Source organism: Vulpes vulpes, chromosome 15 (assembly GCF_048418805.1).
Source record: "Vulpes vulpes isolate BD-2025 chromosome 15, VulVul3, whole genome shotgun sequence".
Taxonomy (NCBI): domain Eukaryota; kingdom Metazoa; phylum Chordata; class Mammalia; order Carnivora; family Canidae; genus Vulpes; species Vulpes vulpes.
In genome coordinates this window covers 99,696,712-99,714,361 of record NC_132794.1, presented here as the reverse complement: position 1 = coordinate 99,714,361, position 17,650 = coordinate 99,696,712, and the positions used below count along the sequence as shown (strand labels likewise).

Genomic DNA, 17,650 nt, shown 5'->3' with positions numbered 1-17,650 from the left:
TAGGTTACAAAAGATTGTGCTCTCATCTTGCTAGCATTCTATTCCCTTCTCCACTTGTACCCTTTGATAAAGCAAGCTGCCACGCTGGAGAGATTCATGTGGCAAAGAACTAAGGGCAGCTTTCAGCCAACAGCCAGTAAGAAGCTGAAGCCCTTAGTCCAACAACCTGCTAGCACCTGAATCCTGAAAACAATTACATGAGCTCAGGTGTGGACCCTCTTCCAGACATGTGTTCAGATGACACCCCAGCCCCTGGCTACCACCTTGAGTGAGAGATCTTATAAGAAACCCTAAATCAGAAGATCCAGTTAAGCTATGCTTGATTCTGAACCAAATAAACTGTAAGATAGTAGTAAACAAGTGCTGTTTTAGGAGCTATGCTTCAGAGTAATTTCTTATGAAATAGTACATAACAACAACAACAAAAAATTACACTGGGTAAGATCCACATTTTTAAGGCTTTTACCATGAAGTTACTCACAAATCTGCCAGCAGAAAATAAATCTCAAGTAGAAAACCAGAGTCCTACTGGCCTGAAAAGCCAGAGGATAAGGTCTAGGGTTTATGACAGTGGCTGGAATTCAAGGTTGGATATCCTGGAAAGGAGGAAACACAAAGAGTGTAGTCCCAAAATCTGCATATGCATACCCCTCATATTTTTGACTGCCTCCAAAAGTGCTCCTATGGGAGAGAAGACTACAAGGAACCCAGGGGAAAAACAACAGCTAGGAGGCTAAAAGAGCCAAGCAGAGATTTTGATAGCTGCTGTATGTAGTAGGTAAGTTTTTAGAATTTTGGTCCTGCCAAGTTAGAAGGGTCAGAAAACAAAATCCCCAGATAGTCATACTATAAAGACCATATATCAGACTAAATCTCAAAAAAATACAGTATCTCAAATTAAAACTTCATTTGCATGGGATTAACAATAGATTAGACACTGAAAAGGAAATTATATATAGCAATAAAAAATGCAATAGAAACAATCTAAAACACACATAAAAATGAATAAAACATCAGTTACCTGAAAGGGAACATTAAGAGATTTAATATACATGTAGTTAGAAATACACACCAAAAAAAAAAAAAAAAGGCATTTTTTTTTTAAAATATATGGAGAAAAACACTTAAAACACTGAAACAAAGATAAGAACTATAGCAAAACTGCTGGCCTGAAACTAGGCAAGCCAGAAAAAAACAAACAAAACAAAATGCACAGAGATAGGAGAGAGTTTAAAATACAGAAAAAAGGAAAAAAAAAGAAATAGAAAGCTGTCAAACTAGAATTCTACACCAAGAAAAATAGTTTTAAAAAATAAAAGCAACAGGCTCTAAGACAAAAGCCTGGAGAATTCATTATGAGCATACCTGTACCTGTACTACAATATATATTAAAGAAGTTCTTTGGATAAAAGAAAAATAACAAATTCAGATCTACATAAATAATGAAAATACTAGAAATGGTAAATTCATGAGTAACTATGAAAGGGTTTTGGTTTTTTTTTGTTTGTTTGTTTGCATTTGTTTAATCTCTTTAAAAGATAACCGAGAAGGATGATGGCACAGCAAAAGGCAGAGGAAACAACCTAAAAGCGTCCACAATAACCAAAGCTGAAACAAAAGGAGCAATATAATAATAAAAGTAATACTGGGCTGGAAACCACAGAACAGAATGAGCCCAAACTGATATAATTTAAGTAAGGAAATAAAACAATATATAAGGGAGAGAAAGAACAGCTCTTCGTTATAGAAGAATATCAATTAATGAGAAAGAAATGAGGCAAATTTTTTTTTTAAAAATCACCGCTAGAACACAGTAGTAATTGTTTCAGGGAAGATGAAGATCCATCCATGAATGCTAAACTCAGGGAGCAATGGATTAAGGAAAAATAAGGTATTGGTGTAGACTAAAACCAGCACTCCTTAAGGTAATTATTAATTAAGAAGAAAAATTATTAACTTTAAAGTGGAGCAGCACAGCAAAAATCAACATAACCAAGGTCAAAATCACCAGCAATGAGACATATCAACATCATGTATCTCTCAATATGATTCACTCGGGAAAGCACCACAATCATCTCAGTGGCATTCTTGCCAAAACACATAATTTCAAACTAGTCAAGAGAAAACATAATATAAATTAAAAAACGAGTGATCTATTACATAATGTCTGAGCAGTACTCTTCAAAAGTATCAAATTCACAAAAGAAAAGACTTTCAATCTTTCTCCAGGCTGGAGGCAACTAGAAACATACGACTATTAAATGTAATGTAGGATTCTAGAACAGAAAAAGGACATTAGAAAAATTGATGAAATCTGAATAAAATTTGTAGTTTTATAGGATTGTAGCAATGTAAAGTTCTTGGTTTTGATCACTGTATAATCACTGTATAATGGTTATTTAGATTGTTAATAAAAGAGGAACCTGGGTAAGGAGTATGTGAGAACCCCATGTACTGGTTTTGCAACATTTTTGTTAAGTCTAAAATTTGTTCAAAGTTAAAAGTTTTAAAAAGATAAAATTTAAGCAAAAATAAGAGCAATTATGGGATTTATAACATATAAAGAAATAAAAGGTATGACCATAATTGCACAAAGAATGGAATAAAAGTGTTCTATGTGAAGTTCTTAGGAAATATGAGAAGGGATATATTACTTGAATGTAGACCATTATGATAGGTATTGTAAATACCAAAGCAGATACTAAAGCAAATTAACAAGGGCATATATAACTAATATGCCAAGAGTTGAGATAAATAGAATTTATAAAAATAGTCAATCTAAAAGATGGCATGAAATGAAGGGGAAAAACATATGGCACAAACAGAAAATAGATGGCTGGGCAGCCCAGGTCGCTCAGAGGTTTAGCACCACCTTCAGTCCAGGGTGTGATCCTGGAGACCTGGGATTGAGTCCCACATCGGGCTCCCTGTATGGAGCCTGCTTCTCCCTCTGCCTGTGTCTCTGCCTCTTTCTCTCTCTCTCTCTCTCTCATGAGTAAATAAATAAAATCTTAAAAAAAAAAAAAAAAAAAAGAAAGAAAATAGATGGCTGATTTAAATCAACCACATTGGAAACTATATTAAATGTAAATGGTCTAAATCCTTCAAGTTAGACAAAAACTTCCAGGATTAATAGGATCTCACTTAAATGTGGAATTTAAGAAAGAAAACAGATGTACATATGGGAAAGGGGAAAAGAAAAAAAGAAGAGGGGAACAAGCCACAAGAGACTCTTAATGAGAGAGAACAAACTGAGAGTTGATGGAGGGAGGTGGATGTGAGAAGGGCTAGATGTGTGGTATTAAGAAGGGTGCTTGTTATGATGAGCACCGGGTATTGTATGTAAGTGATGAATCACTGAATTCTACTCCAGAAACCAATATTGCACTGTATGTTAACTACCTAAAATTTAAATTAAAATTTTAAAAACTGCCAGGATTAAAAACCACAAGATCTATATGTTGTCTATAAGAAACCATTCTAAATGTAAAGACACAAAAAGGTAGAAGAAAGGCAAAAGATAAACAATGCAAGTACCAATTAACAAGGAAGCTGGAGTGACTGTATTAATATCACTTAAAATAGGATTCATAAAAAAAATTACCAGAAATGTTACCAGAAAAAGATAGATATTTCTCAATGACATAATAAGTAGCCTCATCAGAAGAAGGGGGAAAAAAAAACCCTAGGTATATCCACAAGTATTAACAATTTCTAAACATAAGCAGCAAAAATTAATAGCATTAAAGGGAGAAAAATCTATTAGTATGGTTGGCTACCTAATACTTATTGTCTCACTAACTGAAAAAACAGTGGGCAGAAAACTGATAATAGCATAGAATAAATGAATATTATCATCAACTAACATGACTTTGCTCCAAAAAAAAAAAAAAAAAAAAAGCAACCCAATAAATACTCTCTTCAATTTCATATAGAATGTTTAGTAAGACAGGCCGTATTTCATAAGTCAATAACAAAAATACTGGAAAACATCTCCCAAATACTTGAAAAATTGAACAATTCACTTCTAAATAATCCATGGGTTACAGAATAAAAGATTTAGAAAATATTTTAAACTAAACAATAAAGAAAATACAGCATTAAAATTTACAGGCTGCTGCTAAAACAGTACTTGGGAAAATTGTAATGAAACACTTATATAATGAAAAGGTCTGAAATCAATCCAATAACAAAGTAGACAAAGAAGAGCATATTAAATCTAAAGGAAAAACTAATAGAAACATAAAACAAAAGATTAAAAAAAAGAAAAAAAAAAACAAAAGCAGAAATTTTTAAAAGATCTATAAAACTGATATATCTCTAGCCAGACCAATCAAGCAAAGAACCCTCCTTGAGGTGCCTGTGTGGTACAGTCGGTTAAGTGACCGACTGCTTGTTTCACCTCAGCTCATGATCTCAAGTTGTGAGAATGAGCCCCAAGTGAAGCTCTGCAATGGGCATGGAACCTGCTTAAGATTCTCTCTCTCCCTCTCCCACCCTCTCTAAAATAAATAAATCTTAAAAATTATTTCATCTCTTGTTCCTGAGCATATGGGAATATTTTCAATTATTCAGAGATTAACTAATACAAAAAAAAATCACATCAAATCTTACTAATCTGTAAAACTACATAATTAACAAAAGCTGGAAATACCTATCAAACAAGCTTGAACAGATTTAGAAACTTACATCAGAGTTTTTACTATTACTTAAATTTATCTAATAGGCTTAATTCTCTCTTTCATTGCAAAGACGACTTCAGTAAGCTCTTCTAATCAAGGGCATCTGCAACTAGGCAACATGGACAACAGTGTCTATATTTCTTTGAATGGGTAGGGTAGCATGCTGTTACTAGAATACAATTCCCTATACCTCAGTAGGGTGGAAAGTCAATTGTACCTGATCCTATCAAACCCTTCTAAGATGGCTTAAGTGTTATTTTCTGTTCTCTTACAGCCTCCTTTAACAATAACAACTCATACAGGTTTTCGTTGTTCAGTGAGACACCTGACAATCTGATGACAATAAGTTAACAGTTCATTTCCAAATTTCTAGGGTCTCTTGTAGATTCTCAGTCAAAAGGAGTTATTTATTAATAACCATGAATTCCCTTCCCTGATCCCTTTTTCCTGCCAAACTAAGTTATTCATTAGCACTCGTACAAAACACTCAAATGAGATCCATCAAATAATGTTACCTGGACCATGAATTTTATCACCCCTGGCAGTCCTGGGAGAATTTCAAGAATTTTAGGAACTAAGGGTTAAAATTTGAGTTAATATTGAAAAATGAGTAATAGTATTGAATTTCATTACATTGCCTTCAAGCTCCACTTATTGAAAAACTACCATTTATTATCTATAAAAATATAAAAATCCACAGAAAATTAAACAGGGAATTAAAAATCTCTAAGGTCCTTTCAACTTTTAAAAAAAATTGCTGATTCTGATTCTGTCCTTAGTATTTTTATATAGACATTGATGATATTATGTTGATTATTTCACTTAACTTACAGAATGTAACAGCAGTAATTCAGTATAGTAGGAATTGTTTTCAGTAACTGTTACTGTGTCAAATGGATAAAAAAATTTTGCTGATTCTAATTTCTTATAGATCTGAATGCTGTAAGAGCTGTTTCTTTAAAATAGGTAAAAATAATATGGGTTTGAAAAAGCATACATTTTAACATACCAGATCATTCTCATAAGCAAATGGATTATTTTGACAGATTCAGATGAAGCTGTGTATTATATATAATGTAGGGAGAATACATTTTTTAAAAAAGTACTCCTAACTTTAGCTGTTTTTATAAAGAATAATTAAAAAGGGTTAAAGTTTAAAGAAATCCTAAACTAAACCATACTTTTCAATGAAGGAAAAACTGTAGGAATACTCATAAGAGAGAAAGATGGGAGTTTTTTCTGGTTTCAAAGAACTACCATTTCCTTCATAATAGAATAAAATCCTTTAAAACTTCATTGTCCAGAATTCCCTAAATAATTATTCAAATTGACTATCTGATGGCCCTAATTCTAATCCACTCAGGAAAAAAAATTACAAAAAAGCACATCTCTAACATAAAACTCAACAGAACCAGCAGGGGTTATGGGGAGAAACAGTGATTATATCCTGCTTTCCCTCTCAAAATGCAATTTCTTGACTGTCCTGGTATACAATGATGTGTCTTTTTCAAGATCACAAATTGTAAAAGAAGGTATGGGAGGAAGGATGAAAACTGATTTGTAAAAGAAAGCAATGACTAAGAGTTTCATCTACTACTTGACACAGAAAGACAGGACATATACTTTCTGTGTCCATGCCTTATCACACAAAAAGAAAGGTAAATGAATATTACCGAATCAAGAGTTTTCCTGACTACTCTGATGTAAAAATCTCCAGCTCTTCGTATGATTACATTTACTGTCTGTTTAGTATCCTTTTACTGTTTTCTGCCAGTGTTCACGAATATGTATCACTGGTATGAAATCACATGGCATTAATAAAGATGCCATTAATGCTTATAATGGATAGATGTTCTGATTTTAATATAATTCCTTATAAAGCAGCAAAACTTGTGTAATGACTAAATTCCAAATATATTAAACTAAACAGTAGGCTGTATTTCAAGAACTTCTAATTTCTCATACTCCTCAAATATATTGCTAGATGGCATGACTGAAAGTATACTTATATGACAAGAAAATAAATACTTAATATGCATAATATAAATCTGTTTCTATAATAATACAAATCTAAAATATATAGAAGGAAGTTTTACAAAATGGTAATTAGCATGTATTTTGAATTGTAAATTCCTGTTATGGGTTGTAAGTCAAACTACAAAGGTATATATAACACTTTTGGGGCACCTGGGTGGCTCAGGCCCTTAAATGACTCCTGATTTCATTCAGATCAGGTCATGACCTTAGGACTGTGCAATCAAGCCCCAAATTAAATATCCTCCCTTTCTCCCTCTCCTTGTACCCCTCCCTCACTCCAAAAAAAAAAAAAAAAAAAAAAAGAGTATAGAACACTGTAAAAAACATCAAATTTCCATTTTACTTGATTTTTTCACATGGGTCTTAATTTGGAAACATTTTCAAAGGGTTTGGGATTTTATTTTTTGTAATTAAAAAAGCAGTAAAGCAAGATCTACATTAAAGAAAATAACTATTTCTGTCTTTCCTTTATAATAAAAGATAGCTTTTAAAAATTAAAAACAAATCTATAGTCATCAAAACACTGCAAATCAAAACCACAAGATACCACTTATTACTCACGGAGTGACTATAATAAAAAAAGATGTGAGGATGTAGAGAAACTGGAACCCTCATATACTATGGTGGAAATGTAAAAAAAAAAAAAAAAAAACCACTTAGGAAACCAGTCTAGAAGTTCCTCAAAAGGTTAAACACAGAGTTACCATATGACTCAGTAATTCCACTCTTAGGTTTACAACCTAAGAGAAATGAAAACAATGTCCACACAAAAACTTGGACACAAATGTTTATAGTAATTTTATTTGCAATAGCCAGAAATTGGAAACAACCCAAATGTTCAACTGATGAATGGGTAAATAAAATACAATGGAGTATTACTTGGCAATAAGAAGGTATGAAGAACTAATATATGCTACAATCTGGATGAATTCTGAAAACATGCTTGCTAAGTGAAAGAAGCCAATCACCAAAGACCACACAGTGTATAATTCCATTTATATGAAATGTCCAGAATAGGTTAATCCACAGAAACAGAAAGCAAACTAGTCTGCCTAGGGCTAGGGGGTTTCAAGAAAACAGAGGAGGGGTAACTCCCAAAGTGCAGAGTTTCTTTTTAGAATGATAAAAGTGATCTAAGATTGTCTGTGATGGTTGCACAACTCTGTGAATATGCTGAAACCCACTGTGCTGCACACTTTAAACATATGAATTGTATAGTATGTGAATTATATCTTCATTCAACTGCTAACATCCTCCTCCCTCAAAAACAAACAAACAAACAAACAAACAAACAAAACCCAATGCAATGGCTTTTAACTGCAGCTACAGATCCAATACCTGAGCTTACTCTTTAGAAGTACAGATCCCGGGATCCCTGGGTGGCGCAGTGGTTTAGCGCCTGCCTTTGGCCCAGGGCGCGATCCTGGAGACCCGGGATCGAATCCCCACGTCGGGCTCCCGGTGCATGGAGCCTGCTTCTCCCTCTGCCTATGTCTCTGCCTCTCTCTCTCTCTGTGTGACTATCATAAATAAATAAAAAAAATTTAAAAAAAAAAAAAAAGAAGTACAGATCCCTGAACCTCTCAGACTAAGTCATGTACTATGGGAGTGGGATCAACTCGTCTAGACTAGTGGGGGGCAACAGAGTTAAGAACTAGGTTCATATTCTGACTCTGTCAACTTCCTAGCTGCATGACTTTTGGTAAATTATCTAATTTCTCTATACATTTTCAGTTCCTACTTCAATACAATGGAGGAAGAACTGCCTATTGCAATGTGTTACTGTAAGAACTTAATGAGAAAATATACACAAAATATACCATATGACAAACTATGCTCAAACAGTTACTCTTCTTATTATGATTATATTATTTTTACTGAACATCTTCTTGTTTTCTATAGGGAAAAGATAATGCAGACTTCTACAATGTCTGCCCCAAATCCATGCATCTAAGTTAATCCTTATAAATCTTGGGACACCTGGGTGGCTCAGTAGTTGAGCATCTATCTGCCTTTGCTCAGGGCATGATCATGGGGTCCTGGGATGGAGTCCTGCACTAGGCTCCCTGCAGGGAGCCTGCTTCTCCCTCTGCCTATGTCTCTGCCTCTCTCTCTCTCTCTGTCTCTCATGAATAAATAAATAAAATCTTTAAAAGAAAAAAAACACCTTATAAATTTTAACCTCTCTTAAGAAATATTAACTTTTATCTTTAAAATCAGTTTATTGTCTATCTGATGCCCTGCTTGGAATAAAATAACATTTATGAAGTTACTATTTTTACAAAAACACAAAAATTACAAGAACACAAACTTTAATGACGCCACTATAATTGTGGAAGGGTACTTCTTAAATTCAACGGTTATTTTTAAAATTACAAACTTAGGAATAAAGGTCAAAAGATTAGGCAGGCACAAACCATTTAATTAAATAAAATTTGCCCATTTTTAAAAAATACATTCACTTTTGTAAAAATGCCACATCTATATGATAAGAACAAACTGAAATAAATTTCCTATAATTTCTTATATAAGAAATGTATGCTTTTAATTCTCAGGTAATTTGATAACATCTCTATGGAAAGACATCTTTAATAGGACTCATGAATTAAAGCTAACATTTCAGATGGAATGTAATATATACACAAAACAATAAGAAAAAAACAGGAAATAACATTTGATATTTCTATCTAAAAATTTAGCATTTCTTTTTTCTTTTAGCATTTCTAACAGCCTATAATTCTATTTCAGAATGAACTATATATATTGGTGAAATTTTAACTGAATCTGGTATGAAATCCAAAGTCAATCAACAACCACATTTCTATCTGAAGACATGAAAAGGAGTATTTCCACTCAGACTCCTGAGGAAATTTCAATACTCATAAGTGAGTCATACTTTCAGAGTACAGTTTATTGCTTGGGAAAATCTATCATGGATTTTCTAAATACATTTAATGAAACCAAAATTTAGTTAAGATATTGTGTGGCTGGATAGAGTCAAGTATAGAAAAACGCCATACCTAAAATTTAAACTACATCTTTTTTCAAAGCTAAATAAATTTTTAAACACACGTACAGAATATTCTAACAAGCTGCAGTGCCAATGCTCAAGCAACAATATTTTTAAATCACCTATTTTATTCAGAATATATCTTTCATAAGAAAACCTTCTTTAAAAAGTTACATAATTAACTTTTATATCAATTTAAAATGTTATAAAACAGCTCATAAATACCTTAATTGCTCAAAATTGGTAAGTCAAAGTTTACCATATTCCCTAATTAAAAAGCATTACATTTTTACTGACTTATTTACATATATATCCTATTTTTTATACTACTCCCCTTCCTTTGTTTTTTTTTATGAGGCTCTTAAATGCCAATCTTTTGCAGTAAATTACATAGAAAAGTCATGTGAATTTACACATTTTTCAGATAAAGAAGAGAAAGTGAAAGAACTGGAAAATATAGCCTTAATGAATCTACCATAATTTTTAAACATTTCTAAAAATAGGTGGTAACAAGTTAAAAACCTGGGAAACATCTTTTTACTGCTACAAATTTACTTTTTCTCCAGGAAAATGAAAGCAGAATAGGTTTACATGAACAGGCCCAACTACATTTCTATTCTAACTCACTTTCTTAAGTGTATAAAATAAGCTCAATCCATACACTAATATTACTAAAACTGAATAATTAAATAAAACATAAAGAAGATGACATTTAGAAACCAGTTGTTTTTAGGCAAATATCAGATATTTTCTAATAGGGAAAAGCACTCAACAAAATTATCTGGCATAACAAATACTACAAATAATAGTAATCCAAGGTCTCTTACCAATTTCAGCAGGTAGTTGTTTGATTTTGTTCTCTCGAATGCTAAGCATGCTGAGTTTTGATAGATTTTTGATGTCCTTTTCCACAGTAGTTATACGATTAAAGCGAAGGTAAAGAGTGGTGAGAGAATCTAGCCTATACACCACTGAAGGAATTTCTCTCAGTTTATTATGCCGTAAATCAAGCATTCGCAGCTTCTTCAAGTTATCAAGAGAGTCAGGCAAACTGGTAAGTGAGTTTTCATTTAGAGCCAGTGTCATGAGATTTACTAGACAGCCCACCTCTGCTGGTAGAGACTGCAATTTGTTGCTATATAAATAAAGTTCTGTTAATTGAGTCAACTCTTTGATTGATGATGGCAATATGTGTATAGATCTCTTGGATAAGTCCAAACGCATTGAATTCTCTTCCCGGCACTTGTTGAGCTCTTTAATCACCTCTGCATTGCTAGATTTTTTTCTCGTCCCAGGTGCTGGATTTGGCCGTTTGATCGTATTGTCAACTGAAAAAGCCACCCCAGGTTGGGCAGCACTGGAGTCCTTCTTTCCATCTTTGGCATCTTTCCCTTTGGTCTTAGGTTCTTTTTCTTTGCTCTCTTTCCCAAAACCTCCAGAGGCTTTTGCCTCCTTTTCTCTCTCCTTAGCTGATGGCACTTTGGGATCTTTCTCTTTAGAGTCTTTTTCTTTTCCTAAACTACTACTCATGGTGACTCAAACTTGGGCAATAACTACATGAACTCCTTTGTTTTATTTGCCAACAACAGTAACTGGAATTCAAAGATGAAGAGACAAAGATCCTACACAATCAAAAAAGGTGTTGGCTTGAAGAAATAATCACCATGGAGTAACAGCCATCTGTTACATGTTGGATCTAAAAGCACTATGCCCATTTCTGATAACTTGTTCCAAATGGTAAAATGGTGCTTGGTCAATGATTCATTAGAATTCCTGAAATACAATACAAAAAGAATATTAAATTACTTTAGATTATAATTTATAATAAGCAAATGGGCTCTGAAAAAAACAATCTCATTGAAAATTTGGCCATTTTTCTGTGATTTGATACAGTAGTTACTGCACACTTTCTATTATGCAAAATCCATCAAAAAACTATAAAAATTGGTAAGGCAGGCCCCTATCTTCAAGGACTTTACAAATCTAACAGGAAGAGGTAAGGTAGGCATATAAGTTACCGTAAGTTTGTAACAACTGAAAAATGGGAGAAATCATAATAGCAGCTAATGTTTGAGAGCTTTCTATGTACAAGCACCACTGTAAAAAAAAATTACAAATATTAATTTAATACATGTAACAGCCCTAGGAGATCAATTATTGTCCCTATTTTACAAATAAGGACACTGAGGCACAGAAATATTTTTAAGTAACTACCCCTGTGATCTTGGAAAAGCAACAGAACTGAGATTCCAATGTATATATTCACAGCCTGTGTTCCTAACCATTACACTCATAAAACTGCTCTATCTGCAACTAATTGCCAAACAGCTTTAGGTAACAGGAACAAATTCAAAGGCCATGATGATAGAATCAAGAGCAATCTCACAAAAGAATAAAATGGCAAGTGAAATATGTACAGAGCAAAGCAAATAGTTTGGGAAAAAGGTCTTAAGAATCTGTACTTTAATAAGCATTCTAGGTGACTCTAACGTAGGTAGGTCTAGGCACCACCTTTGAGATACAGTAATAAAGAGAAATCTCCAATGAGATCTGTAAAGTAGAAACTGAATGATGATAAGGATTCTTAAGGGTTCTTAAAAGTAGAAAAAGTTCATGGTAAAATTATTGACCAAAAAGAACCACAAAAGCTAAAAAGATGAGTAAAATCTTTGTGGAGTCAGTCTTCCCTAAGCATTTTTAAATCTAAAATATAATTTGTATCTTGTGACTTATTAATTTTATAAGTAACTGGTCTTTATGTAGTAGTAGGGCTCAAAGGTTAAAGACAAAATGATTCACATCCTACTTGATTAGCTTAAGATGTTAGGAAAAATAGTTAATTTTATGAAACCACCAAAAGTATCTGATAGTCTAAGTGCACAGGATCATGCTTAGATTTTCTATACAGAAGATGTGAGTCCTACCCTATACAAGATTATGGTTTAATTAGATATCCAGGGACACCTGGGTGGCTCAGCGGTTGAGCATCTGCCTTTGGTTCAGGGTGTGATCCCGGTCCCGGGAACAAGTCCCATTATCAGGCTCCCTGCGAGGAGCCTACTTCTCCCTCTGTCTCTGTGTCTCTGCCTCTCTATGTCTCTCATGAATAAATAAATAAAATCCTTAAAAAAAAAATCCAAAGCACTCACATATGACAATAACATAAGATAGTAAATCCTCAGACAATGACATATGCTACTGCTCTTTTGAGAAAACTGACCTCAGTGAAAGTGGCTGAGAAAGGTTGTGTACAGAAGTACAAGCAAGTAAAGACAAGATGGCAAATTAGTCCATGTGGATACAATGAAAGGGTAACCTAGGCCAAGAATATGGAATGAGCTTAGTTTGCCATAGGAAAGTGAAAAGGTGGAATTTGGCCGAAGCAAAATTTGCACCCTGTTTACACGGGTGCAGTAATAACAGGAGCTGGGTAGAAGACTAATGATCTGTAAATTCCAGATTAGAGTCGAACTTCATCAGCTTATAAGATTCTACAGTTAAAAAAAAACATGCAAAAAAAAAAAAAAAAACATGCTAGTTTTTGCTAGCGCATCTGAAAAGCTATTATCTCCCCACTACTCACCACAACCTTCAAAACGAGAAAATAATTTTGAGCTACAATGGGGAAAGAAAACCTTCAGAGGTACTAAGAAATGCTGATGAGCCAAAATGAAAGGACATTTATTACAATGATACAAGAGTGAATGATGGGAGATATACACAAATGACAGAATGCAGAACTTGCTTATCAATTTATATGTAAGAAATGTCATTAATTATGCCAAGTTCCTGAAAATCAAATTTCTATTTAGCAAGATATGTATGTACTGAATTTAAAAATGCAGATGGTAGAAAAAAAAGATGTTACGTATTAAAGAACAAATCCAGCCTCTCAAGAAGTATACTAGCAAAACTTTAAAGCTTCTGCTTAGATTTAAAGGCATTTTGTGACTTAAAAGTAACACTTTTCTAAACACAAAACTGGCAATTTTAAAAATGGAATCCTTGATCTCCTATTCTGATGTTTCCCAAACTTCTCTATTAATAAAAAAATAAAGTAAAATAAACCTGGGATATATGTTTAAAAAAAAAAAAAAAAAAAAAAGGCCCAAGCTCCATCCTAAACCACCGAATTGGAATCTTTAGAAAGAATCTGGAAACATCTGTTTTAATAAGAAATGTCTCGGCAAAGGCTTATCAAGTTTGGAAATAAATACAAGATATAACCAAATCTGAACACTGAGCATCTGAACACTGATACACTTACAATTTCTTAAATATTATTCTAAAAATGAAGATTGAGGGGATGCATGGCTGGCTCAGTCAGTACAGCATGTGACTCTTGATCGCGGGGTTGTGAGTTCAAGTCCCACAATGGACACAGATATTACTTTAAAAAATTAAATAGGGGATCCCTGGGTGGCACAGCGGTTTAGCGCCTGCCTTTGGCCCAGGGCGCGATCCTGGAGACCCAGGATCGAATCCCGCGTCGGGCTCCCGGTGCATGGAGCCTGTTTCTCCCTCTGCCTATGTCTCTGCCTCTCTCTCTCTCTCTCTGTGACTATCATAAGTAAAAAAAATTTAAAAAAATTAAATAAAATGAAAACTGAACTACATAAATATTTGTATGTTCCATACATGATACTACTATAAATGTTAAAAATGATTCCATAAAAAATAAAATAAAAATGAAGATAAAAGGAGTGGGTCAGGAAACTGTATTAATGACAAAAAAAGTTACTAATAATTTAAAGTTTCCATTGAAGTTGGAGAGTTCCCATAGTATATAAATAACATATCTGAAGTTCATACTAGAGATACTTAAGCTGTTTGATGGTTTTCTTACAATAGCGATGGATTTGAACTGATCCCACATACTCATCCTAGAACTCTTCCAACTGAGATTTATTCAAATATGGTTTAGACACTGTTCATAACACTAGAACTAGTTAAAGAGAAGAGAATTTGGACTTTGACATTATCATCATACTGAAAGGATTAACTAACTAACCAGGCTTGACTATTAACTAAAAAATTTTCACATCCAGTAAAAATATATGTTGTCTAAGACAACTAACAAACGACTTCACAGTCCCAAATTAAGATCTGGGTCTAATCTAGAGCTGAATCAGATGACACTACTAAGCTTTTTTGGACAAGAAAAAAAGTATTGGGAATAACCTTTCATGTTTCTTGGAAATAAACTATTCAATAGATTTTTTAAAAATCCCTTTGTAACAATGGGAAACAGGTTTGCACAAAATTTGACTAGTTATACAATAGAAAGTGACAGTACTCATTCTAAAAATGCTTAAAATCTAGTGAAAAGCACAAAATTGCACCAGTTACTAAGCCTGAGGCTAGCAATTGTGTTTTTTTAAAAACATTTTATTTATTTATTCATGAGAGAGACAGGCAGAGACACCGGCAGAGGGAGAAGCAGGCTCCATTCAGGGAGCCCGATGCGGGACTCGATCTGGGTTCTCTAGGATCACGCCCTGGGCTGAAGGCAGATGCTTAACCTCTGAGCCACCCAGGCATCCCGCAATTGTGCTTTTATACTGGGATCTTCACCACTCCAGAAGATTCCTCTATTCCCTACCACCTAATAACTACCATATATAGAGCACTTGACATGAACTTTTTATCATATTTCAAATTCTCACAACTATATCAAGGAAAACATTAAAAGTATCTCTACTCATAACCAAGTTAGGTTTCTTGAGTTCATTTTATCATTTGTCCAAAAATTGATACCAAATAAGAAACTACCAATGCTATTTGCTGACAAAGGTCTAAGCTGACAAAATTTTTCTCAGGTACTTAACTATATTCCAAATCATGAAAATTCTTAACTTCAAATTCCTAAGTAGATGAGTTCCTCTATTTCCAATTTATAGACAAGAAAATTAAGGCACTAAAGTAGATACCTGGTAAATAAGGAAAAATTCAAAACCAGGTCTACCTGACTCTAAGCCCATGAATGTTCTTTCCACTATACTATGCTGTATTTCAAAGATAACTATCCAAGTCATAATTGTAGGGGGATGCTGATTATAGTACTTTTAGGCCTCAATACTTTCTAAGTCAGAGGTCAGGAAACTTTTCTTGTAAACGGCCACGTATTAAATGCTTTAGGCTTTGTGGGCCAGATGTTCTGTTACAAGTACTCAATTCTACCACTTTAGCATGAAAACAGCTGTAGACACTATGTAAATGACTAGGTGAGGCTGTGTTTCAATACAAGTTTACCGAAAGAGGCCACATACTGAATTCAGCCACCAGGTGACAGTTCTCCAGGTCACTGTCTCAGATTACAGGCAAACTGGATGTAAGAAGTAAAAAACAAAAAAAAACAGAAAAAAAAAAAAAAAAAAAAACAAAACAAAAAACAAATCCTTGTTCTTAAAAAACATTCAATACTTTTAGCTATTTCTAAAATTAGCTACAATTTCCTAAAATCTAGGGGATGGAGGACTGGAGCAGAGATAGAAGTGAGAAAGCACTAGCACTAGTAAGATCTACTCTTGGTATAAGACTACAATGATAATCATCACTTGTAATAATTATTTTTCTAAAACTCATCAATAGGCCACATATATTAAGTATATTCCTTAGTCTTACATTAAATGTGGATGTGAAAGCTTAACAATATTGGATCTTGTCTTACAATGAACATGACTTCTGGTTCCAAACAAGATGGAATAAACCCATTTTATCCTGTTCCTCAATTATAACCTAAAATCCTGCATAAAATACGTAAAGAAACTAGCGTAAGATTCTGAAAGGTAAAGAAGGTACAGTGGCTAGGGACCTTGGACGAAGGATAACCCGATGGTGAGTTCTCTGGGTTTTTTTGGTTTTGTTTCCTACATATCCTGGTCTGGCAGTAGAGAAGTCCATAATCCAAAAACACAAGTACCTACCAAAAAAAAGGTCCATGAAAAGTTCTCTCTAGTCAAAAGATTATGAAGAGAATGAAAAGAAGCTACAGTCTGGGAGAAAAATGTATCCAGAATATGTAAAAACACAAGTACCTACCAGAAAAAGGTCCATGAAAAGCTCTCTCTAGTCAAAAGATTATGAAGAGAATGAAAAGAAGCTACAGTCTGGGAGAAAAATCTATCCAGAATATGTAAAATATATAGTAAGAAAACAATCAATCCAATTAGAGACCCTCTACTAAAGACACACGTAAAGATGTTCAACAGCATTAGAGAAGTGCACATAACCACACGTCTACTAGAAGAACTAAAATTAAAAATATGGATACCAAGTGCTGTTGAAAACGTGGAAAAACCGGATCACTCATTGCTAATAACGTAAATTGTACAGCCACTCTGGAAAACAATCTGGCAGTCTCTCATAAACATACAACCCTGGCAATTGTACCCATGGACATTTATCCTAGAGAAATGAAAACTTATGGTGATACAAAATATGTATACAAACATTTATAGCAGCTTTATTTGTAATGCCCCAAATGTGAAAACATTTGGGTGAACTGATAAACTGTGGTATATCCATACAATAAAATACTGCTCAGCAATAAAAAGGAACAAACTATCCTTGCACACAAAAACTGGGATGGATCTCAAGGGCACTATGCTGAGGCAAAAATGATCAAAAACTTGATATGTGGAGGGGGCGGGGCAAGATGGCAGAGGAGTAGGCTCCCCAAGTCCCCTGTCCCCACCAACAACCTAGATAACTTTCAAAGCATCCTGAAAACCTACAAATTCGACCTGAGATTTAAAGAGAGAACAGCTGGAACACTACAGAGAGAAGAGTTTGCGCTTCTAACATGGTAGGAAGGCAAAAAAAAAAAAAAAGGGGGGGGGGGGACTCCTGGGTGGCTCAGCGGTTGGGCGCCTTCCTTTGGCTTGGGTGGGGATCCCCGATCCGGGATCGAATCCCGCAT

General features: G+C 34.1%; 1 protein-coding gene across 6 annotated transcripts in view; it reads right to left on the bottom strand.

Annotated features, from left to right (window-relative positions):
• Positions 1-17,650, bottom strand: part of SHOC2 (SHOC2 leucine rich repeat scaffold protein) — a 93,207-nt gene that overhangs the window by 38,276 nt on the left and 37,281 nt on the right. For all 6 annotated transcript variants that reach the window (XM_025993499.2, XM_072740004.1, XM_072740007.1 and 3 more), the window contains one exon: positions 10,557-11,502. In XM_025993499.2, coding sequence (XP_025849284.1) covers positions 10,557-11,259 — 703 coding nt within the window. In that variant the 5' untranslated portion in view covers positions 11,260-11,502. The remainder of the gene's footprint in view (positions 1-10,556; positions 11,503-17,650) is intronic.